Source organism: Tachypleus tridentatus, chromosome 13 (assembly GCF_004210375.1).
Source record: "Tachypleus tridentatus isolate NWPU-2018 chromosome 13, ASM421037v1, whole genome shotgun sequence".
In the NCBI taxonomy this organism is placed as follows: Eukaryota; Metazoa; Arthropoda; class Merostomata; order Xiphosura; family Limulidae; genus Tachypleus; species Tachypleus tridentatus.
In genome coordinates, this window is record NC_134837.1 from 100,172,712 (window position 1) to 100,199,335 (window position 26,624).

The 26,624-nt window shown below is 36.4% G+C and overlaps 1 protein-coding gene across 1 annotated transcript in view; it reads right to left on the reverse strand.

The window, feature by feature from the left end:
- LOC143240496 (glucose-6-phosphate 1-dehydrogenase-like) overlaps positions 1-5,872 on the reverse strand; it is a 31,695-nt gene extending 25,823 nt beyond the window's left edge. The window contains exon 1 of the mRNA XM_076483009.1: positions 5,566-5,872. Coding sequence (XP_076339124.1) covers positions 5,566-5,793 — 228 coding nt within the window. The 5' untranslated portion in view covers positions 5,794-5,872. The remainder of the gene's footprint in view (positions 1-5,565) is intronic.
- Between the last annotated feature and the right edge of the window lie 20,752 nt (positions 5,873-26,624).

The window sequence follows — 26,624 nt, forward strand, 5'->3', positions numbered from 1 at the left end:
TCGTAATACAGAACGTATCTAACATAATAAATCGAATACTCGTCCGGGGTAAATTATAATACGCAACAATTACATTATAATCTGCGCCTAGAACCCCACTATACCTTAATCCAGCCATGCTTATGAGTGTTATCCAAGTTTCTAACAGTAACAAATATAAATTATCAAAAATAATGATAAAATAACTTTTTTGTTGCTTATTTGGACAACTTCCTTTTTTAATGTTTCTATAGAAGCAGTGCACACATTCACTAATTAAAAGTGCCCATCTTTTATGCTCATAGTGTTCTCCAGGTAAGCATTTTGCTGTTTCGTTTGATGAGGAGCAGCTAGTCCTCAGGCAAACCTAGTAAAATAATTGTGAATCTGGTCTATAAACAAGAACAGCTTACTTCACCGGCTCTGTATTTTCTCAGAGACCACCATTTCTCTGTGGATTACACATGAAATAAATTTTATCAATGGGACGCTACGCCGAAAATGAAGAATAGCATTATGTTACATAATGAAATAAGTATTATGATGTCCAGTACTTGAAGCTGTATGTTTTACTAGTATTATCATACCAACTTTACTTTATGGATAAAGGAACTGATAACGTAATATTTTTATTGCACAAGAACGTTCAATACAAGGAAAACTGGAGTGCACAAGGAAATCAACAGTATAATATTGCATGAATACTTAAATTAAAAAAGCCATGGAAATTTTCTGTATGCACAGGTATAAAATATGGAAATCACCATTTAAATACTTACATCCTAAGGCAAAAGGGTAAATTCAAGTAGCCAATAACAAGATATTTCCTGCAGGCTTAAGTAGGTACGTGTATTTCGTACTTTCCTGTGAAGCAAGTTGGAAAGAAACAGACCACGTGATTCATGTTTTATCTGATGTAATCATGTTATTTGGATAAAGAATTATAATAATAATAATAATAAAAGAAACTGTCAGTTCTGTACCACAAACTAACATAATTAATACTTCAACTGAGCATACCACTTTAGTTATAAAATCACTTTAGTGTGTTACACCATTTTATTGAAAAGACGTTTTGAAAAAGTTTAACTTTTTAAATCATTCATTTTTATAAACCTGTAAATTTCCTCTCTCTTACTACTCTGCACGAATAATACTTTATTTTATTTATCTACCTTCTCGTCTGTTTGTTTTTTACCAAGTACTTTTGAAAAATAAGGATTCTCAGGTGGGTCAGCGACAAGTTCACGGACTTAAGCTAAAATCAGGCATGGCACAGATAGCATTTTGTTTGGCTTTGCATTAAAATAATAATAATAACAATAGCATTTGCTAAGAAAAAATTCAGTTGTATGTATAGTTGACAATGATATTCCTAAATCCACAAAATTATCAACTTAAAAGAGATTCACAAAACAGCGAAACGTAGTGTAGAAATAACCTTTCTTTTTGTTAGTCCAACTGAGGGAAAGAATCATATCCTTTTAGATATTACTTTTCTAATTTGAATCATGGGTAGGTTTGTTTGTTTGGTTTTTGGTTTTTTTTTAAATTTTGCGCAAAGCTACTCGAGGACTATCTGCGTTAGCCTTCTCTAATTTAGTAGTGTTAGATTACAGGGAAGGCAACTAGTCTTGGGCTATTCTTTTACCAAAGAATAGTGGGATTGACCGTAACATTATAATGCCCCGACCGGAGAAAGGACGAGCATGTTTTGTGCGACGGGGATTCGAACCCGCAACCTTCAGATTACGAGTCGAGCGCCTTAACCACCTGGCCATGCCGGGCCAAGTAGACATATAGCGCACTGTGTTGTTTTTGTGCCTAAAAACAGTTGTAGTAAAAGTTATACATGTATTTACTTTTTCAATGTATACAAATTTTATGGTGCTCTGACGTGGTTTATAGCAAAAGATACTTTATGAACAATTGGTACAGAGTCTAATCGTAATCCAGGTACGTACCTATGATGCTTAAACGCAGAGGTTCCCATCATGAGGTAAAATAGCGAAGACTATTGAAAAATATTCAATTAAAAAAAACACGAAATTGAACGAAAGTGACGGTGAGTTACTAACATATTTCACTAACTATGTCACTCAGCGTTCACGTACAATTGGTTCGCCCTTGAATTAACTTCACGTTCGGGACCGAGTTTTTAGGTCGTTAAGGTTGAGGTACATTTTCGACTTCTTCCTCTCTCTCCCCGAAATTAACGATTTATAAACTATCAAATGCTACTGATAGCATTCTAACAAAAACCAATGAATTAACTTCTTCACCTATTCAGGGCTGTACCTTTAAATATAATTCTAGTATTGTTTAGTGTAAATTTAAATTCTTTGCTTCATTTGGTCACGCCCGCCAAGGCCAGGTGGATTAAGGGATTCGACTCCCCGTCGCATCAAACATGCTCGCCCTTTCAGCCGTGGGGGCGTTATAATGTGACGGTCAATCCCACTATTCGTTGGTAAAAGAGTAGCCCAAAAGTTTGGCGGAAGGTAGTGTTGACTAGCTGCCTTCTCTCTAGTCTTACACTGCTAAATTAGGGACAGCTAGCGCAGATAGCCCTAGAGTAGCTTTACGTGAAATTCAAAACAAACAAACATTTGGTCACAAATACTCTCAAAGATTTCGTACCTTGTATTTAGCTTCGTTTAGTTGTGTAAGATCAGAAAGAATTCTGAAATCAAATTACACTTGTTCAGCAGAGATATTGACCAGCGCGTACTTATACATAAAATACCCTTTTTAAATACCACGATGATATTAGATTTAACTTTTATTAATACAAACAGTTATTTATAACAGCCGCTGGTTTGGGGGTCTAACTGGGGTTACGTAGCATAAAATAGTTGCCCCGGCATGGCCAAGCGTATTAAGGCGTTCGATTCATAATCTGAGGGTCGCGGGTTCGAATCCCACTCGCACCAAACATACTCGCCCTTTCAGCCGTGGGGGCGTTATAATGTGACGATCAATCCCACTATTCGTTAGTAAAAGAGTAGCCCAAGATTTGGCGGTGGGTGGTGATGATTAGCTGCCTTCCCTCTAGTCTTACACTGCTAAATTAGGAACGGCTACCGCAGATAGCACTCAAGTAGCTTTACGCGAAATTCAAAACAAACAATAAAAGAGTTCGTCAACTCCTAGATTAACGTGTATATCTTTCTACCCGAAAGGTACAAAAATTTACTACAAATGTTTGATTTAGCTTTTATATTTCAGTTGATATCAACTTATGATCGCAGACAGTAGTTGAAGGTGGCAAATTACACGAAGAAATGTGTTATACATTTGTCAAACGCTGTACGATAGCATCATTTTATAGATCTAACTTTTTAACCAATAACAGTATTTATGGAACTATATGATGCCACACAAACACATGCAAAATTCAATAACATTATTTATCCAAATTTTAAATTGAGGATGCAAAAGTTTCTAACCACAAAATTTCATGAGTTTAGTATGTGACTGGGAACATTCAGTCTGTTTCAGATAATCTATATTCTTATTTACAGTTTTATACGCTAGGTAGATTTTCAAATGTTTATTTTATTTTTTTTTAAATCATGCAGTCATCGCAATTGCTATACCAGCTTAGTGGTTGAGACACGCGAATAGAAACCTACGGGAACTTATCCGGCCAATAAAACATGTTCATTCCAGTCATTAAGTCCCCCGCTAGTACAGCGGTATGTCTACGGATTTACAACGCTAATATCAGAGGTTCGATTCCCCTCGGTGGGCTCAGCAGATAGCCCTATGTAGCTTTGCTATCAGAAAAAACACACACATCAATCATTATACCAGCCTGGTGGTTGGGACACGCAACTCAAACCATGTAGGATCAAATCCCGTTAGTGCTCGTCCTTTCAGCTGCGAGACGTTATAATAATACGGTCAATCCCACTATTTAATTAAGGTAGCCCTATAATTGGCAGAGGCGTTACTTGCTGCCTCCCCTCTAATACATCACTTTAAAAAAATTTTGAACGTCTAGCAATCACTCGAAATTCACTATAGAAACATGGCTTCACGTCATAATACAATTGTTTGTCATTTTTAAAAACACGCAAGATGGTTTGTACTACTCCACTCGTCAACAAGAGGGAAATCCAAATAGATATTTCTGTGGATAAGGCATTATCGAACCGTAAACGTCTGTAATTATTTTGCAAAAATTTCTTAATGGCGCATCACAATTGGCCCGGCATGGCCAGGTGGGTTAAGGCGCCCGACTCGTAATCCCCGTCGCACCAATAAGCTCGCCCTTTCACCTAAGGGGGTGTTATAATGTTACGGTCAATCTCACTATTTGTTGGTAAAAGAGTAGCCCAAAAGTTGGCGGTGGGTGATGATGACTAGCTGTCTTCCCTCTAGTCTTACACTGCTAAATTAGGGACGGCTAACACAGATAGCCCTCGATTAGCTTTGTGCGAAATTCAAAAAACAAACATGACACATCATTGTTTGTTTGTTAGGTAACAACGCGGAAAAAGTGGTAAGGTACTCACGTGACACACGACTAGAAATGCGGATGTGTGACGAAACACTTGTTCGAATGAAAAATTGAGGAAGTATCTATTTTACAAACAAATTATTAAAATAAGAGAAATGCTGAAATATCAAGTACAGAACTTTTCAGACTTTTCAGGATTAAGATTTTAGCAACTTTGATGTTGTTAAAGTTAAAGAAATACTTTGAAACCTTAACACTTGAACTGAAGTATTATGATTATATATTTCAGAGCATTCCTTTGGTAAACTGTATAATGCTATCACGGTACGTAAGTAATTTTTCAATTTTTACTAGTGTTTTGACAGTTTTCAAGCAAATCCCCTCGTATGGTTATTTCTGGAAAGTGAACCTAAATATTTCAGTACTACCGTAAGTAATGGAAAAACAAACTTATAGTTATTAATCGATGGTTTTAATGGAACAGTTTCCAAGGTTACCCTAATTAAGTTCATGTATTAGCAACAGTAAACAGTTATAAGTGATTTTATTTTATCAGACATTAAATTTGGAGGTAAGTAAGAAAATTTTAAACCTTCACATATTTATAGTTCGGACGCTCATTCATCAGCTTGTTTGACGATGGTAATTATAACTGATAACAATTTTTATTGTTCAGATACGAAGTGAAATATAAAAGATTTTATAACCTATTCCAATGGACTTCGTATTATATATTTTTTTTGCTACAATTTATCGTAATAAACTAAATGTTTACAAAGTTTCCAAAAAAACTAACGGCCAATAATACTTTTGTAGTCATGCCATGATTAAAGTGTGTCGCACTTATGCAATATGACTTTTAACACACAGTTTTAATGCGTTTTTGGTGTATTATTATCAGCATTTTGTATATTTGAACCTTTCCACAATCCATTCCCTTCCAATACCAAAGACAGAACGATACCTGTACCTACGCGTTACGTACCAGCTGAACACACTGCCAACATTTCCACGAAGACTACTTACCGACGGCGCGCACTCTAGCGTTTTAGATTTCTAGTTCCACGATTATGTTATAGCCTAAAATATCGTAAGATTTTATGAAAAATCATAACACTTACAGAGGCACCTAGAACAACGAATATATGTATAGCACCTTCTTCATATGTTTCTTCGAGGTATTGAAGAGATTCTTTCAGCAAAGCAATAGAACGTTCAGTAGCCTCACTTTCCGCCATTTCTGCCCACACCTTCCGAATCCGCCGACCTCCTGACGAGTGAGATGATCCTCTATGAACGACTCCCAAGTCGAGTGACTGTGCAGTTTCAGAGCTCTGTACGCACCCCATCGTGCGTTTTCCTAGAATATTCAACCGTAATATGATAAACTATAGACTGGATAAACTCAAGGTATGAACACGTGCGTTTACAACTGTAGCTAACCCTATCACTTTTTTTATTGCTTATTTTCACGAAATTTGTTTTAAAGAATGCTACTATTTTAGATTGGAGTTTCACAATTCAGGGAAATGGTGACACTTAAGAGGAATAGGCTTTTAGGAACGCATCAATAACTATTGATTAAACGTACAACCTGTGACATACACAACATTCAACCGACAATTTTATGGACCGTTTACTTATTGTTGCTAGACCGTCTTGTGGCCTATCGAGGGATACTTACAATTAAATAAGTTCATACAAAACCTGTTCTGTAACATACATACTTAGAAACCGTGAACAACACAAGACACGTAAAGCGAGCAAAAAAACACTGAATGTAGATCGAGATACTCTGCATGTTTATTGTACGTTCACAACAATTTCATTTTGTTGTTTTAACCGTGAAACTAGGACGTCTAACCCTGATAAAAAACAACGTTGACGAAACGAGTACAAACAGCCGAGAAGTGCAATAAACATATTCTATAATCCTTTAATATGTACACAACACTAGTATGTCTTGAAATTCAACCGAAAAGAGATGGAGGGGTCCCTTTCCACACCAGCCCTCATTTCGGTAGCAAGCTGGATTTAATTCATCCAAGATGTACATTCAAGTTTTCAAGCACAAACTAATAAAGCATACTAAAAGCATGTATGAATTGACGCATTAATAATATATATATATATTGAAGGATAAACACATTTGTTAATACATACTGACTTTTTTAAATTCGATATTCAGACTTGGAATACGGTGTGAGTGCTACAGTTTTATGTAAGCTTAATTAAAGTTTCAGTTTTAATAAAGTCTTTTTTTATGATTGTCGTTTCGGTTGTTTCTCTAATTTCTTTCTCTACGGATACATATGTTAATGTTTACGTAAATAAATAAAGATATATAATAATTAGCAATTGTAACTATGTATATATGTTTACTTGATTTTTCAAATAGTCCTACAATTTTCGAGAAAACGACTTCGTACACATGATTGTCAGTTCCCATAGAGAAAGTTTGTTTTTTAAATTTCGCGCAAAGCTACACGAGGGCTATTTGCGCTAGCCGTCCCTAATTTAGCAATGTAAGACTAGAGGGAGGGTCATCACCACCCACCGCCAACTTTTGGGCTACTCTTTTACCAACGAATAGTGGTATTGACCGTCATATTATAACGTTCCCACAGCTGAAAGGGCGAGCATGTGTAGTGTGACAAGGATTCGAATCCGTGATATTCAGATCACAATTCGATCACCTTATCCACCTGGAGAGAAAGACATGAAAGAATCAATGAGAAATGTATAGATTTAATCCGTATTGATTGGAATAATGTACTTGAAATAAATAGCAACATTTACCATTTTGTTTTGTCAACAGGGCAGCATCCGATCAGATATCATAGCTTCTATATATTTTTCACAAAACGCTTTATTTTTCTGTAGAACATTTGTTACTCACTTTGAAATACAAGTTCTAAAAAATTTAGACTGTTGCCATTACTAGGTAGTCTAGACATCTGGCCAGTATCTGGTCAAGACATAAAAAAAACTGATGTCATATATTTAAAATTGACATAAGTTTATAATTCAACAGTAAAAACCATCTTTATATAAATTGATTAAACTGCTTAGAAGATCAGCGACAAAAAACAAAACAAAACTCGATTGATTCGTTTTGTACACGCACTAATACTAATCATGTACTACTTGTAACATTTACAACTTATATAGTTCAGCGGATAAGCACCCAAAATTGTCCAATTGCTCCAAGTATGGAAACGTGTAAAACTGCAATACATATAGATTTTTATATAGATGCACGATCCATCACAGATATTGTCACAACCAGTCACCATCGCAAACCGGAATTATTCAAACTATTTGCTTGATATGCTTGTTTGTTTGTTTTGGAATTTCGCACAAAGCTACTCGAGGGCTATCTGTGCTAGCCGTCCCTAATTTAGCAGTATAAGACTAGAGGGAAGGCAGCTAGTTATCACCACCCACCGCCAACTCTTGGGCTACTCTTTTACCAACGAATAGTGGGATTAACCGTCACATTATAACGCCCCCACGGCTGGGAGGGCGAGCATGTTTGGCGCGACCGGGATGCGAACCCGCGACCCTCAGATTACGAGTCGTACGTTTTAACACACTTGAAATGCACTTAAAAATGTTATCTAAATACTAAAATTTGGCATACACGTAGAATTTTAAATGGGAATTTGTACATAAGTAAGCCCCTTCGCATTTTTTGTGCTAAACAACCGCCATCTTGGATTCATAGCCACCATCGAAAACCAACATAAGTATATGTTTTAATGCTTATTGAAAAATGTTTAAACATGCGTTGTGCTAGCCAACAAATTTGATTTTAACACTTAAATTAATATATAATCCATTCTAAGTTTAAAACTCGCTGTTAACCTTTACTAGTTTGCTACAGCATCCGAAAATCAACTGGACAACAGTTAAGTCGTAGACAAGATGGAAACAGGAGTTATTTAGTTTTATTAAGTTTCACTTACAACATTATTTCTAGATTTAATTAAAATAACAAAAGTGCTTTGAAACCTTTAAATTATATCTAAAATACATTTCAAAGGGCAATTTGGTAACACTAATGCACCAGTGTATGACTTGAGAAGGAAATTTTTAAATATATTTTTACCCACGGGTATCACTCACAGTGAACTTCGATATCGTAATTTAAAAAAAGAAATGCCCATTTGCCCAAATTACATATCCAGGAGTCACGGGTTTTCTTTGGAGTGGCCAAAAACGTCTCATACGTCACTGCACACATCAATGTGAATGGTCTTGCTCCACATATTTCACAAGTGTGCCTCTTAATGAATATATAATTGATATAACTGTTTGAAGACGTTTTTGTTGCACTACTCAAACATGCTTCAATATTGTTTTTGTTTAACGTAGAAAAAATATTTTCCGAAATTCTACAACCATATGATGACATGTATCAGGTGGAGCCACATTGCTATTTGTACTCTAGTATTTTGTACATTAACTAACAGACATATTGAAACTACAGAGCTTCAAACACTACATTAAATTCCCTAATCAAAGTCTTTGACCAGGAAAATATGATGTTTGGTATTAAGATGATATTTCTATGTAAATTAAGAAGGTAGATTTGCACGAATCAGATGTTGTGAATTACTCGTTTGGAAAACAATCAGCATAATTCTTGTTTTTATATGAATATCTGCATAATAATCTATAGGTATATATATGTACAATTTTAGATAGCTGATATTTATACGTGCATTTGAAGCATATACTTGAGTAATGCTGATTTTCGATGTCTGTCATATTGGAATAAAAATGACTGATGGGTGGGATAAGATCCGAGATGTTATTGTTTTTATATGAATCTCCATACAAAAATCTCTATATACATGACAATCTTCACGCCTTTCTTCACAATTTGAACATTCTCGAGCTTATCTACTGGACTAATAGTTTAAAGATCATAACATATTCCAGGAATACTGGGCAACTTGTTTGATGTGTGTTATATTCGTCGCGGAATTTTGTATGCACGCTGGAGTCCAAAATAAGTGTCATTTGTAGGCACTGAGTAGAATAGAAAGTAATTAGCTCTGTCGTCAAACACGCAATTCCATATTCCCTCCTACTGTGTTTTCGTCTCATAAAAGTATTTTTTTCACTCCAATCTTTTTAATGGAGCTTCTAGTTTTCTGGTGATTACATCTATTTTTAAATATTTTGGAAAATCTCTACAGCGTGTGATATGAAAAGAACTTTCCTGAAAGATGTGAAGGCTCGGCATGGCCAGGTGGTTAAGGTACTCGACTCGTTATCCCAGGATCGCGGGTTCGAAAAACCGTCAAACCAAACATGCTCGCCCTTTCAGCCGTGCGGGCGTTATGATGTGATGGTCAATCCCACTATTCGTTGGTAAAAGAGTAGCCCAAGAGTTGGCAGTGGATGGTGATGACTAGCTGCCTTCCCTCTAGTCTTACACTGCTAATTTAGGGACGGCTAGCGCAGATAGCCCTCGTTTAGCTTTGCTCGAAATTCAAAAACAAACAATACAGTTATATTGAGGCATTTAAAATGGAAGTATAGAAATAAGATAAATGTTGAGCCGGATCTTCGTTTGAAATTAAGAAAGCCTATACAGTTTTATCTCTGTTATACTCGATAGATACCAATTTAGTATACAAATCTTGTATTTCTCTATACGAGTTCATGATGCTGTATGATGAATAGATTTTATATTTACTAAATGTTAAAAGTTAAGTTTAGTCCAACTAGCGACAGCCGAATTTTATGTTACTAGCAGTGTAAGACTAGAGGGAAGGCAGCTATTCATCACCACCTACCGCCTACTCTTGGGCTATTCTTTTACCAACGAATAGTGGGATTGACCGTCACATTATAACGCCCCCACGGCTGGGAGGGCGAGCATGTTTGGCGCGACGCGGGCGCGAACCCGCGACCCTCGGATTACGAGTCGCACGCCTTACGCGCGTGGCCATGCCAGGCCAATTGTGTTATTACTCCTGCAAAAGTAAACCCAGGAGCTTGTTATCTACGTTTCTAGCAAATGTGTTTTAAACATTTCAAATTGCGTCTAGACTTTTTACATTCTTATATAAGAATCCGTCTTTTAATTTTCTCATCATGACTGTTTTAAGTAGACACTATCCCAGTTAAGCTTGCAGCTTTAGATGGAGGATTATATTTTTTAAATTAATCGTTTCAAATTGTAATTAACTGTTTATAGCAAACTTGAGAGGTGGTAAAAATCAAAAGCATCTACACTAAGCAAATTAGCAAACAAAAGGAAAACAAACAGGTTGATAATTAATTACAACTACTTCTTAACATTAATTAACACGTAGTTCAACGACAGTTATATTATATATCTAAGTTGCCATTAGATCAGTCACGTCCGAGATTTATATATTCATTTTGTACAATATATTGAAATATGTTTTTACGCCTCAGTGTTAATTTAGTCATATGTTTACCAAGGTATGTGAAAACATGCATTTAGTGAATTTCTTTCTACAAATACTTAGAAAACGAAGTTACTCTTGATCACAATTTGATGGTTTACTATAAAAAAAAATAATAATAATGGCACTCAACCACTGGGTGTCATTGTTAATTTTTGTCTGATAGAACATAGGAGATTGGTATCCAGTCATTGATCTCGTCTATAGCATTGACTCTTATATGCCTTTTGAATAAGTGGGAACTTGATTCTCAGAATATTTAGAAAACTATACAGTAGTCATCATCTGATAAGTAGATAGAGTGAATATTACCTTCAATTAGATCGTCTTATACAATTATACTGAAAATCTAAGATTCTTCCTCCTATATTGTGAAATGAACAAAGCTAGTTTGCATTTTGATGTCCGGTTTTTGGAAGTCATGGATCTGAACAATAAGATCCAGAGATGTAGTGACGAGTTAAAAGTGGAGGAGGAAGCCAAGGTTTATTTGACCAAACGAAGAAAGGGAACGTGCGCCACAGGTGCACCCATTGTGGCTGAATGTAGGGTTCACCTTATGGCTCTGAATCTTTTTGTGTTCTGGATTAAATTTTATGTATTCTTCTACTTTTCCTGAGAGTAATATTCCTAATTGTGATTGGGGAGAAATTGGAAAGTGAGAAGGGGGGCATTTTCTACGTCACTGTGATATTTGGTTTTCCAAAATGAAGAGTCGATGGATTCAAACGTATTCAAACCAATGGCTTGTGTAATTGTATCATGCATTTTTTTGTTTTGTTTTTTATGAAAATTAATTTTATATAGAAAATAACATGATATTCCGCATTTAACGTTGCACTGGATTGTCGGAGCTATACAGAAACACCATCATGAGGATTTGTCCTAAAGACAGAAAAGGTGATGGGTACTCATCTTGTGAAGAAAATTATTTTGTTTATAGCATTCTGTTATAATTAAAAGTTCAGGATCATAAGATTTGATAAAGAAATTATCGAGAGTGCACATTTCACTGTTTAATGATAAAATATTTTTACTTCTGATATCGTAGTTTAATGTAATATTTGCTGTTTTTTAATATTTCAAATCAACGCGAGGCTTTATTTTTTTAAATACACAGTTACAGTAAAAGTTAGCTTTATTGAAAAAGAGTACTATGTATTTTGATGATACAAAATGTGTGACAAAACGACACTTCAGTTTATTTTGTTCTCTAACAAATGCGAAATATGAAATGATCACAAAGCTACTAATGTTAAAACTGAACATAGTACTGTAACAACAAAAATGAATGTCTGCATTTTTATTCTAACACTCGAGTGATGGGAATTTGGTAAGATGTTTAGTTTTTATTCACTTATCTAAGAAGATTTACAAAACAATATCAATATTAAAGATATGCCTCAGCCACTAGTGGCTCAGCGATAAGTCTTGAGGCTTATAATACTAAAAACCGGATTTTGATACCATAGGCCACACTACATAGAACCCGTAGTATAGCTCTGTGCTGAACAACAAATCTAGTTCTAAGCCCTAAGGAAATAATTGGAGAACATACAGATGACTAACGAAATTTGTGACGTTTGCAAGTGGTGATAAAATACTTCACATGAACAGATAGAGTCCAATTCTTTTATCAAACTTTATAGTTATCCAAGTGTGATATATATGCTTATGTATTTCTGCAATTTCCTTCAGCCTATGTTAAAACATGTAAACAAATTAATGATTTTAATGTGTTCTTTCTCAACTATAACCCCTATTAACAACTTGATTAAAATCATATGATGATTTTATACTTAGTTTTTCAAGCTCATGGTGGAATTAGAAAAAAAAAAAAAACCTCTTGAAACACCGGCAATTAAACGCTTTTCTGGTATTGTTTTGTTGTATTATTTCTTATAAGACTTCTATTTCCACCTTATGAATCATAATTATCATTTCCATACATTCATCCAGTATGGTACAAGCATTACAAGTTATCTTTCAAATAATAAATACTGCACTTTTTTTTTTTCTACAAGACTGGAGTGAATTTGTTTTCATTGGATTATATATTATCAACCACACTATAGCAAGAACCTCTAAGTTTTATCACATGAAACTCAAGAATATTGTTTTAAATAATGATTGGTTGGTTGATTTGGTGTTTTATGGCGCAAAACAACTAGGCTACCTGCGCTAAACATCCGGTAAAAAGTTAAAATTAAAGTAAAATTAGTAAAATTCATAAAAAGAAATCAAGTTAAAATAAAACAAAGTTTAATTTTTGAATTCAAACATAAATAACATTAGATCCACTTTTTACATCTAGTCTACAACAGTAAGAGAAAAACTACAGTAATACAAGTTGTAAAGGAATTTCTGTAGCATAATTGTAATTATTATAACTTGCCAGGAAGACTAACAGGTAAGTTAAAAAAACCACCGTCAGTCACCTGAAGTTGGCCTTTCCAGTTCTGGTTTCGAGTTATTTGACGTTACGGCCATTTTCTAATTTCAAATCGAACTAGATGTACTTTGATTCTTAAAAGGGAATCATATTAGAAAAGGTCTAATGTATAAATTCAAAAAACTTAAATAGCATAAAAAGATTAACAGCCTTTAAAAAACCAAAAACATTTCCAAGGTGGACAGTGTTACCATCACCAATAACATGGTCTAACGTTACTGATAAACCTTGGTATCAGAACATGTTAAAAATGGTGCCATCGTTGAGAGTCATAACGACGGCAAAACAGTAAAATGTGGCTTATTGTGACCCGAGTGATACACAGAAAACACATTCATGCATCAGTCCCAGATAAAAGAAAACGTTGAGTTAAAAAACTGTGAACAATACGTAGTCTAGTTAGAACAACTTCCTCTTTCCAATTCTCACGGAAGTAAGACGGCCAAAGTCCAGTCGAGGGTTTTATTTGGAAATGCTTGTTTTCACGTTGCTCACTCTAGGTCGACTACTAACTGGCACGGAGCCGAGCCTTGAATACAGGATCATAGACCATGTATGGAACATACACAGCAGTGATAGTGCCAGAGCAGATAGATTTAGCTGTAGTGTCGGCGAGCTCGTTCCCGCGAATACCAACGTGGTCCGGTATCCAGGAAAAATGGATAGAAGTAGATATTAAAGAGAAATGGGCCAGTCGGTTTTGAATATCGGCCAGAACAAGATATGAACTAACATGAAGCGATCCCAGCGCTAGAATAGAACTAAGCGAGTCAGTATAAATAATGCAATTTGAGTACTGCTTAGCTTCTATGTGATCCAGAGCAAGAGAAATGGCGCACAGTTCAGCAGTGAACACAGAAACTGTAGAGGGGATTCTGCATGCAACCACTGAACCAAAACAAACCATGGCAGAGCCTACACAGTCACCTGATTTAGAATCATTTGTATAAATAGGAATGGAAGGATGGTTTGAAAGATGTTCAGCAGATAACAGACAGTATTTCCAATCGGGAATGTCTGCTTTTCTTAGATGGCTTAAAGCTAGATCACATTTGGGGACTGTAATAAGCCATGATAAGATGGGCTAACCGGTGGATACAGCAATGTTATCCAAGGACAGACCCAATTCATCCAACTGCACCTGGATACGAAGAGCAAAAGGAGCAATGACAGATCGCCTGTTCTGAAAAAGTATAGCTCACTGAGGAAGGAAAACACAACCCCAGGTGGAATGCTTTGGTAAGGAACGAAGTTTTGAAGCATACAGTAAAGACAGTTGCAAATGGCGGAGGTGCAAAGAAGGTGAACTGTGGAAAGCCATAGTGCAGAGCCGAAGTCCTTGATGATGAACGGGTTCAGCATTTTTAAGGCGGAGGGCCTGGCAGAGCCATAGACCAGTGATCCATAGTCGAGTTTTGATCGAATAAGAGCACAATATATCTTTAGCATAGGGCATCGATCTGCTCCTCAAGTGGTGGAAGATAGGACACGGAGAATGTTCACTGCTCTCGTACATTTAACCCATAGCTGCTTGATGTGTGGTATAAAGGTCACCTTGCAGTCAAAGATAAGCTCCAAGAACTTTGTCTCACGGATCACAGGCAGCACAACTTTACTGATACGGAGTTCAGGACCAGTGTGAATATCCCATTGGAGGCAAACGGTTTTAAATCGAGAGAAGTTAAAGCCGTTTGCTGTGGTCCACTTTAGTAAACGATTGAAAGCAGTCTGTAGCAGCTGCTCAATATATCTCATGTTCGACGATTGACATGAGATGTGAAAATCGTCGACATACAGCCTGTTTGCAACAGTAAGAGGGAGTTGTTCAGTGATGGCAGTAATCTTTGCACTTAAAAGTGTGACACTCAAAACACAGCCCTGAGGGACTTCAAGTTCCTGTAGAAAAAACGGGAAAGTGTAGAACCCAAACGTGCTTGGAATATCCTGTCCATTAGTTTTTTTAAATAAAAATAAGCAAATGGCAACGTAATCCATATATATGGAGGTCTCGCAAAAAGCCATACCTCCATATTGTATTATAAGCCTTCTAAATCTCAAAGAATATTGATACAAGATGTTGTCATTTGAGAAAAGCTTCTTTGATTGAAGTTTCAAGTCGAACCAGGTGGTCCATGGTGGAGCACTGTTGTCGGAACCCACACTGGTTGGGCGAGAGGAGGTTGTTTGATTCGAGAAACCAAACAAGACGAGCATTAACCATTTTCAATAAAGTTTTACAGAGACAGCTCGTCAAAGCAATTGGACGGTAGTTTAAAGGAATCTTGGAATCTTTCCCAGGCTTAGAAAAAAGTAGGACAATAGCTTTGCACCAGGCATCGGGAAAAACATTCTCCTGCTAGATCCACTTAAAACAATCAGAAGAATAGCAAAAGAAGGAGGAGATAGATGGCGCAGCATTTCATAGTGTACATCATCAGGTCCGACCAATGTACTGCCAGACCAATGAAGGGCCAGTTTGAGTTCCACCAGTGTAAAGGGACGATTATAGTCACAGAGACAATCAGCTTAAAAGGAAAGAGGTGATTACTCTACCCGAGTCCTGATGACTAAGAAGGTGGAGGAAGAAGCAGAAGTGCTAGATACCCGGCAAAAGCTTTCACTTAGTGTATTGGCGATGCTCCAGGTATCAGCTACTTCCTGGCCATCAGATCAAGAGGGAGACAGAATTATGTTGCCCACTGACCTTTCGAATCTTGTCCCGTATGATTTGGAACTGGTGGTAGAAGATATGTTGGTTGTGAACTTAATCCAAGAGTCCCTCTGGCTTTGACGTCTTACCCACCGAGCATGTGCACGGGCCTGCTGGAAAGTGATGTGGTGCGAGAGTGTGGGATACCTACGAAAAGTATCCCAGGCTCGATTTTTATCCTTCCGTGCTATGTGGCAGGAAGGATTCCACCACGCACAAGGATATCATGAAAAATGTGTCAAGGTTTTAGGAATACATTGAGCAGCTGCCTGTATAATACAGTTAGTTTCTACTGCCACACAGTTGTCTATTGATGGCTTACAGACGATGGCAGGATCAAGTTCTGTGAGAGCGGTGAAAGAGGGCCAGTTTGCTTGATCCAGCTTCTACCGAGGCACGTGTTTCGGGTAGCATCGACCACCACCAGTCTTTCTAAAAATTATAGAAAAATTATCACTGCCCATGACAAGTGGGAGAACAGTGAAAGGGAGCAAACTGAGAGATCAACAGTAGTAAAGGACTGACGAGGTGCATGGAAATAAGTAGAAGAACCAGTATTAAAAAGAGAAAGGTTGTGATCAGAGAACATACGCTCTACAGAGCGACCCTCCTATCAATATCAGCACTTCCCCAGATAGGATGATGTCCATTAAAATCCCCCATGATAAAAAAAGGGAGACGGCAACTGTTCAATGAGGGCATCAAGGTCTGATCGATCATATGTCTCTCCATACAACAGGTAGAGAAAACAGACAGTGATGGTATGACCCAAGGAAACACGGATGGCTACGGCTTTCAAGGATGTGTCGAGTGGCAAAGACAGGGTGGACACATGATGATCAACCAACAGTGACACCCCTCCATGTACTCGTCCATCACACAGCCTGTCATTTCTATACAAAGAAAACTGCCAAAAGGTGAGTGTATCGGCAGGTTTCAGAAATGTTTCCTGTAAGAAAAGGCATACAGGATAGTAGGAAGCAATCAGTGTTTTGATGTCATCCATATTAGAAAGTAAACCTCGACTGTTCCATTGTATCAAGGTGGCCATTTTTATTTATGTGTAGGCGAATTGGGTGGAGAGCTCTTCCGTTCACGACCACGTCTTTTTTTCTTTATTGTATTTATTCGAGGGAGGTCTGTTGACTTCCATGGATCCTGCCTTGAGTCGATTTGACAAGTCTTTGTTGTTGGAATGTATGGCTGTACCTTGCAATTAAGATAATCTGCCTTGATGGTGGCAGGTGGACGCGGTGATGTAAATGTCAGAATGAGGACATTGGTCGGCATCATAATTCCATCTTTGCAAGTGGAGATACTCCTCACTGCAGAAACTTCTTGGATGAAGGAACCAGCAAGAATCTCTGGCTCAGGGATGTTCTTCAAATCCCTCTTAATAATAACTTCTCGTGACGAATTCAAAGTAGCATGAGGCTACTCAATAGGCATATTTCCAACTGCCTTTGAATGCAAGAGAAGTTCACTCTGTTGAGATGTGATTGTTTCCACCAATATGTCACCAGAGCGAAGCTTCTTTGTTAACTTTGGAGAGCCAGCAAGTCCCTCTAGTCCCTTTTGAATGAAAAAGGGAGACATCTACCCTAAAGGTTTGTCTGAGAGAAAATGTAGTATAATAAAATAAGGTACAACAGGTGTTGAAGATTGCTGCTCAGAATCTTCAAGTCGTGATCGTTTACATATGGACTGTTTTTCACTATTTTATTTAAATTTTTGTTTGGATGTTCCATAACAAAAAAAAATATCTCGATGCCCACTGACTCCACCCACCATGAAGCCCTATGAGGGGACGCAGTACAATGCCAAACAAGAACAAGGACACTGCAGCAACGCCAGGGTTTCGTGAGCACTATACCTAAATACCAGCATCAAACACAATGCCCACAACATCCACTGAGAACATCCAACACCGATACTTTGTTGACCCTAGCCCAAGTGGACCAGCCAGTTGATCCGAGGGGGCCACCCCAAGCCTGCCCGTCTACAGGAACTCAAAGCCAAAGTGATGCGTTAGGGTTGGATCCCTCAACTACCAAGGTCCTCTTCTTCCCTTCACGGGCCACTACACATCGCAAACATGTTGGTGGATGTTTAGATCTCAGAGGAGGTAAACTAAAAGAATAGAACCTTCCCTGGGAGGTCCCCTTACCACGTACAGGAATCCACACCGAAGGGTTTATATAATGGATTGGTTTCATTAACAATATTTGTCATAAGCCAATCATCTCAATTCTCTGTAACAATGCAATACCCATTCCTTTAATGCCAATAATTTTTGATGAATAATTAGGTTATTTTGTAATAAATATTCTAAATTTCTGTAACAATTCGATATACTTTTTTTTTTCAACCTTGGTGAGTCTGTTTGGTCATACAGTACTACTTACTATGTTGGTGAAAGCAATTTAAAAGGCATGCACAAGGACAACATCTAATAAAACCTAACAATATTGTATCTAGTAGTAACATTTATTTTGTTTTATAATAAATGTCATGAAGTATTGTGACAATTTCCAGGGAAATCTAAGGAATAGAATCAAACATATATTTCAATTATTACAGGTTTCGTACTACGGTAAATTTTCTTTCATGCAGAATCAGTGGTGTAACGCAAAATGGCGGGACCTAAACAAGAAAATCATATTCGATACCCCATCCTCCCTACATGGACATTTTGGAAAAAACAACAACAAACAACTGAATTTAGGACCGACACGAACCCAGGGTTACAACCTGAAAAATTTCCTACAAGCCCAGGGTTATATCTTGAAAATTTTCCTACCATTTTAAAATAGACTCGCCAATCTGCTCGTTGCTGTGAGAGTGGTTCTGCGTGAAGGGTTTGTTTCATCTTTTCTGCAACAAACGCAACAACAGGGCTGTTATACTCAGCTGTCAGTATAAGTTCCAAGCAGGGCTGTTTTACAAAGTTAATATGGGCTTCTGAAGTTCCAGAGTGTGAATTACAAAACATCCCTGCCCTTTTGTGTTTTCAAAGTTCTGCGGTCTTCTGACACGTTCTGGATGTACCTAGATAAGTTAAAGGAAATTGTCTCCCAGAGCCCGGCTTTATCCCCGCAACAAGGGGGATTGCGGGGCATTTGTTACGACACTGTGTACAAAATTTTAAATTAAAACAGTAGCTTATCCTATTATATCTAAAGGTGTCTATCATATTAAACAATAATTTTTGTATATATTTTAAAAACGAGTGATAAACAAGTAATATTAGTCTCATTTTAAAATTATCAAATAGTCGAACATAATCAATTAATTAACCTGATGATAAAAAATGCTAACTTTAGGGAAATTAAGTTAAATGCATGTGAACTCATTTTAGAAGAAATTTAAAAAAATGGTTTGATGTTGTGCTTAACTTTGTTTAATTTAATGACTCCAAAATATTTAAATATTGATAACAATGCAACATCAAAGTCACATTTTGCTTATAACGTTGAAGCACTTTTAACAACTGTTTCCTTCTGTAGTTATTGGTACTTCCTCTTTCGAGTTGAAAGCTAAATTTTTAAGTTAAACTTAACTGGAAAAGAAGGGGTTTTAATTCTTTATTACAAATCATTGTGTGACGCCAGTATAAAATTTTCCCTTAATTTTAACAATAGGTGAAGTTGCAACTACGGCTAAAATATTCGGAATATATTGATTTCTATGAAGTCCTGTGTGTTGAAATTATATACGGCCTTTTATAATCGGTAGGTGTTTTTCTTTGTTTGGTTTAAATTTCGCGCAAAGCTACACGAGGGCTATCTGCGCTAGCCGTCCCTAATTTAGCAGTGTAAGACTAGAGGGAAAGCAGCTTGCCATCACCACCTACCGCCAACTCTTGGGCTACTCTTTTACCAACTAATAGTGTGATTGAACGTCACATTAGAACGTCCCCACGGCTGAAAAGGCGAGCATGTTTTGTGCGACGGGGATTCGAACCCGCGACCCTTAGATTACGAGTCGAACGCCTTAACCCACCTGGCCCAAATATTAAGTTAATGTATAACTTAAACTTTAACGTTAAAAAAGTATAACTAGCAAAACATTGTTTACTGCCAGTATCATAAAATAATGTTTCTTCAATCAGATTGAAGTTTTATCGTCCAAGTTTAATGATCAAGCAATCTTTTCTTTAAAAAAATACAATTTGCTTAGGCTTACCTCTATTAATTATTTCCAGTTTGCTGATATCGTATTAATATTTTTGTTTGGAAAAACAGAATGTCTTTGATTTGATCCTGTGGTCGAGGGACTATTTTTTCTTTCCATCTAAACGACAGGTGATCGAATTTTTTACCAAATTGTTTAGCTTTCGCTTAGTTTGAACTACATTTTTATGTGTTTTACATTTTCTTTCCATTTACAACATAGTTTTTAGATATAACACATGAACTTTTAGTCTCATCTGAAACACATTGTTCAGCCTACGAATAACGTATTACTATGTTTCATGAGGTATAATCTTAGAGATTAAATCTAATACGTGAATTGGAACAGTAGTACCACCTCTAAAACTGTAATGTACTGTAACATTATAACTTCACAATTATTTAGGTTTTGTAACATTTGTAATAAATTACAGTATTTTATCATTAATGTTGGAATGTTGATACAAAATCAATATTTAATTGATTTAATAAAGAAACTTTAAACAAAATTATTAAAATATTCTTCAATAAGATTATTAAACAACTTGGCACTACTTTATGCGGATGATCACCTTTATTGCATATAAAAAACTTGTTTGGTGTATGAAAATTCGTAGCTACTGGGAGGTGGTTTGGTGTTATACTAGTTAGTTCAGATAACTGGTTGGGTGTGTGTTTTCTTATAGCAAACCAAATCGGACTATCTGCTGAGTCCATCGATGGGAATCAAACCCTTGATTTTAGCGTTGTAATAATTAGTTGGGACCCTTCATATTAGTATAATTCGTCTAATAGACTGCTAATTAGTGTTTTAACACCATAATAAGTGCTGGAATGCTAACTTCAGGAGATAAATTTATTTTACTTACTTACCACCGAGTAGCAGTACTCTTTTTTGTTATTTTCATATAATTAATTTTTTATTTATTTTTATTATTCTTTTTTAATTTTGAGAGCAGTCACCTTCCCACAACTGTCTGCAGGCAGTAAATGGTGATATAGATGTGGGACATTGTGGGCTTGAACACCCACATCTCGCTCTCATAATTTCTATTTAATTTTTTAATTATCCTTCATATGAGACTGGCGAACGGAGGTTAAGATGGACAGACAGTGTATCCCTACCGCAATGTGGGTCCTACCACCCAGCAGCCTCCAAACCATATAGTACATTTTATATCCCACATTATATTTTGTACCTTTGGGATCCTTTTAATTAGTTCAGCATTTTTTAAATTTTTATTTCGGCTTGTTTTTGTTTATAAAAATACTAACATTACTCAGAGGTTTAGATTTACTGTTTTTCAAGCCTACGGATTTACAACGATAAAATCAGGGGTTCCATTCTTTTCGGTGGACACAGCAGACGGTTCCATATGGCTTTGCTATCAGAAACACATACGTACATACGCCTTTTTATTTGATTTTACTCACCTCTATGGGGTAATAATATTCTATCCACATATACATTTATACAGTAAAACCTGTCTAAGGCAGAATCGCATAGGACTGAGTAAAATTTTCTGCTTAAGCAGGTTTTGAGGCTTAGACATAGTCAACATGTATTTCCTTAATTATATATAATGTTTGAGTGGAACGTTATACTTGCTTGACTCAAGGGAAGTAAGACGTTTGTAAATAAAGTTATTATACTGTTTATGCTATATTTATTAGAATAAGAACAAAAATAGGCATTCAAAATATACATAAGTACACAAAATCTTAATTAAATTTATTTGAAGAAAGTGTCCAATTTCAACGGTTTTGTTTTTTAATGGGTTTTCTCATACGGCTAAAAGAGAACGCCAATTCTACGGCCAAACCAAGGCTTTTCATAATGTTCATTTTTCTCCTTCATTTTTGCATGCAATTTGATAGCGTTAATATAACTTAACACTTGCGATGAAGTAGGAATTTCTGTTTCTTCGCTATCTTTTCCATTCTGTTCATCTTCTGAATCTTTCACATTGTTACCATCTTGCGATTATATTATAGATTTTAAATCAATTTCATCAGTTTCTGTTAAAACATTCTAGTCAAAGTTCACAAAACTTTCTGCGTTCACAGAATCATCTGCATCAATCTTCTCAATCAGAGTTTGGATTTCATTAGAATCGTAATAACAAATAACTTCTCCACATTCTCCATCATAATCAAAAATAAATCCACAGTTTTGATAGCACTTTATTACGCACTTGATTGAATGACTTAAAATGCAATTGCATCTAACACGTTAATTTTCATGGCAATTTCAGATGCTCTCTTACAGTCGCCCATGTTTGCAATAATATGCTGAAGCATCAATTTTCTGTATTTAAATTTTATACATTTTATAATTCCATCATCTAGTGGCTGTAGAATTGATGTTGTACATGGAGGCAGAAATTCTAACGAACACTTGAAAGTTGAACTTTTTGGGGACAAATTGCATTGTTTAGGAAAAGTAGAATATTCCCGTTTTCTTGATCCATTCCTTTGTTTAAAAATTCCTCGAATATAGTACTTGTTATCCACGCTTTATTATTCGCTTTCCATTCCACAGGAAGTTGATTTTTTTCTTAACTTTTTGAAACAGCGCGGATTTTCACTTTTACCTATTACCTACGGTTTCTCTAGTTTTCCATCAACAAATAAGACCAAAAGTACAGTCAATCGTTCTTTCGAATAGTGACCTCCGGAATAATGACAGCAGAAAAAAACAACAGAATATATTTAACTGATACTTACCGTAACAAAATGACTAGAATTTATTTATATTTAAATAAATTATTAATTAAATAAGAAATTAATATTTAACAAAAAATATTTTTTCCGCCTTACTCAGGTTCTAATCCTACTTGTTGGTAGATGAGGTAGGTGAAAGGTAGTTTCCCGTCCCCAAGCGCGTAAGGCGTGCGACTCGTAATCCGAGGGTCGCGGGTTCGCGCCCGCGTCGCGCTAAACATGCTCGCCCTCTCAGCCGTGAGGGTGTATAATGTTACGGCCAATCCCACTATTCGTTGGTAAAAGAGTAGCCCAAGAGTTGGCGGTGGGTAGTGATGACTAGCTGCCTTCCCTCTAGTCTTACACTGCTAAATTAGGGACGGCTAGCACAGATAGCTCTCGAGTAGCTTTGTGCGAAATTCCAAAACAACAACAAGTTTTCCGTCCGCGTTACTCACGTTATGCCACATAGAGAGCCTTTTATAAGAGAGAGAAATCTTAAAATAATGCTACAAAATTTTGATATTTCCGGCTTGTACAGGTTTCCTCTGTGCAGTTTCCGGCTTAGACAGGTTTTACTGCTGTATAACATAAACACGTTTATCAGATTTATGCCTTGAATTTTTGAATATTTGAATAAATTCATAAAGTACACAAACCTTCATGATGGGTTATGTGTGTTCTGCTTATAGTGAGTATCGAAACCCAAACATCAGTGTTGGAAGTGAAAACTAAAATAAAAGTAAATTTGTCAACAAAAATTAAACCTGCTGAAAACTCGAGGTTTTCGAGACCACTTCTATATGAACATCAAGGGTAGAGTAACCAATGGATTGCCCGACCACCTACTTACCCAGGTTAGAATTTTTAAGTGACGACAAGGGAGAAGAGGCTGTCACATCTTTATACCATAACCCCCCGAAAAGAAAATCACCCAAAAGACTTGAACAGTTTAATATAGTCTTATCTGCATATCAGAACTGCTCTCAAGCGAAAGATAGGATAGTTGTTGGAAACGTTTTTTTCTTATTTTAATGTAGATGTTACAGGCCCTTCAGTGTCAGTAATTAGAGTAAAGACCGGATTAAGGGTTTCACTGGCCCAAGGCTTCTCAACTTATCATGGCCCGACATGGCCAAGCGTGTTAAGGCGTTCGACTCGTAATCCGAAGGTTGCGGATTCGAATCCCGGTCGCACCAAACATGCTCGCCCTTTCAGCTATGGGGGCGTTATAATGTGACGATCAATCCCACTATTCGTTGGTAAAATAATAGCCTAAGAGTTGGCGGTAGGTGGCGATGATTAGCTGCCTTCCCTCTAGTCTTACACTGCAAAATTAGGGACGGCTAGCGCAGATAGCCCTCGAGTAGCTTTGCGCGAAATTCAAAACAAACAAACATTCTCAACTTATAGAGACTTCCTCGAGACAAAACTTCTACGTGCAATATATCTACAGTGTCATAGCTTGAGGCTCCCTAATTAGTGTGAGGCCCTGGGCTTGAACCCAATAAGCCCGTGCATTAATCTGGGGTTGATGAGAGTTATCGTGTCTGTTCACTTGCTCCATCAATTAGCGAGGAAATTCTGAAAGTTTATTTGTAATTCGGCTTACCCATAGACTCGGAATATTGTTTCGGAGTCTTCGTATATTTAGGCCGACAACTTGTGTCAAAGGAATTGTAGCTGTAGCAAGCACTATTGAAGAAATAAATTAAATCGTTACTATTACGTAGATTGGAGTTAGGGGAATCTAACCGCTGATTTTAGCGTTGTAAATCCGAAAATATACCGCTGTACTAGCGGGGGCTAATTATACTATAATTAAAGAAAACTAATAATATATACTGTTTTTTTGTTTTATTTTTTTGGCGCGTTGCGTTGATTATATTTATAGTTATGAGAAGAGGTTCCCGAAACTTCAGTTTAGGCAAAAGTGTAGAAGATACACCAGTGTTTACATACACACGTATGTTTTTGCTCTTACAATTAAGAATCGTCTACAGTTTTTGTAAATAGGCGGAAGTTTCGCAATAAAGGTTTAACAGTATAAAGTATGTACGTTCCTCAATATAAATTTAACTAAAATAAACATTGATATTAAAGTAGATATACGATAATTAATCCGTCACACTTCGAAAGACAGAAAACGTATTTGTAATTTTTGTTATTGTCTGATATTAAGCAGAAAGCTGCACAAAGAGTTAACTGTGTTCTGCTCACCATGTATGTAGAAACCTGGTTTCTTGTGTCATAAGTCTGCAGACATACCACTTTGACGCCTTCATAGTAATATTCTGTGATCATGGTATCAGAATTTCTCCCTTTTACTTACTGTGTGATATTCTCAGGCTAAATTGTTTTCTATAAAACAACAGTAAGTGGATTTACTTTATAACGGGAAGATTGTGAGGGTAAATCACAAAGTAATATTTAATTTAAACTGATTGAGTTTAATCAAAGAAATAAACAGTCTAGCAATGATATAAGTACAAAATGAATAATTATTTATACATGTCAGAAGACACTATGATTAGGCCTTTTACATTTTAATACTACATTGTTTATCTATTACTTTAGGAGTTTCATCAATTAAAAAAATGTATTATAATAATAGTATCTGAAATCCATTGCTTACGACGCATTTCGCTCAAATGCGAATGTCCTTTAAACACACACAGACAGAAATGGTCGGAACACTATTTAGTTTAAGCTATTTGATATATCAACAATGGCTATGATGTGCATACCTTTTACAATATGGCAAAACATGATAATAATTATACCTGTCATACGACTAGTATTAGGCCTATTATATTTTTGAACACTACTTTCTATATTTAGTCCTTTAAGGATGTGAATTAAAAGATAGTACAATAATAGTATTCCAACCACATTATATTTGTCATATCCAATGCTGACAATCCTTTTTACTTAATTCAGAGTCTTGCGTACTGATATAAAACACTGAGGGGAAAAAAGTTTCCAACAACTAGCCTTAATACGAAATTCTTAAGAGCAATTCTGATATACAAATAGACCTATATTAAACTGTACAAGTCTTTCTTGGTGAATTTCTTTTCTGAGGGTTACACTATAAGATGTGGTAGCCTCTTCTCTCTTGTAGTCACTAGGGATTTTTTCCTGGGGCCCTAGCATGGCCAGGTGGTTAAGGCGCTCGATTCGTAATCTGAGGGTCGCAGGTTCGAATCTTCGTCACAACAAACATGTTTGCCCTTTCAGCTGTGAGGGTGTTATAATGTGATGTAAATCCCACTATTCGTTGGTAAAAGAGCAGATCAAGAGTTGGCGGTGGGTGGTGATGACTAGTTGTCTTCCCTCTTGTCTTACACTGCTAAATTAGGGACAGCTAGCACAGATAGCCCTCGTATAGCTTTGTGCGAAATTCAAAACAAACAGACAAACAGACAAACAATTTTCCCATGGGTAAATAGGTGATTGAGTGACTCTACACTCACGTCTACAAGCGATCTCAACAGAAACCCCGAGTTTTTTCGCAGGTTGAATTTTAGTTGGCAAATTCTTCTCAAGCAATTTTTTTTCTGTATTTTAGTTTTTGACTTGTAACGCTAAAATTTGGATTTCAATACTCACTATAGGCAGAACATAGATAACCCAATTGTGATGAAGAACAAATAAACAAGAAGTTTTACTTCAGGAATTTATATTCATGTAT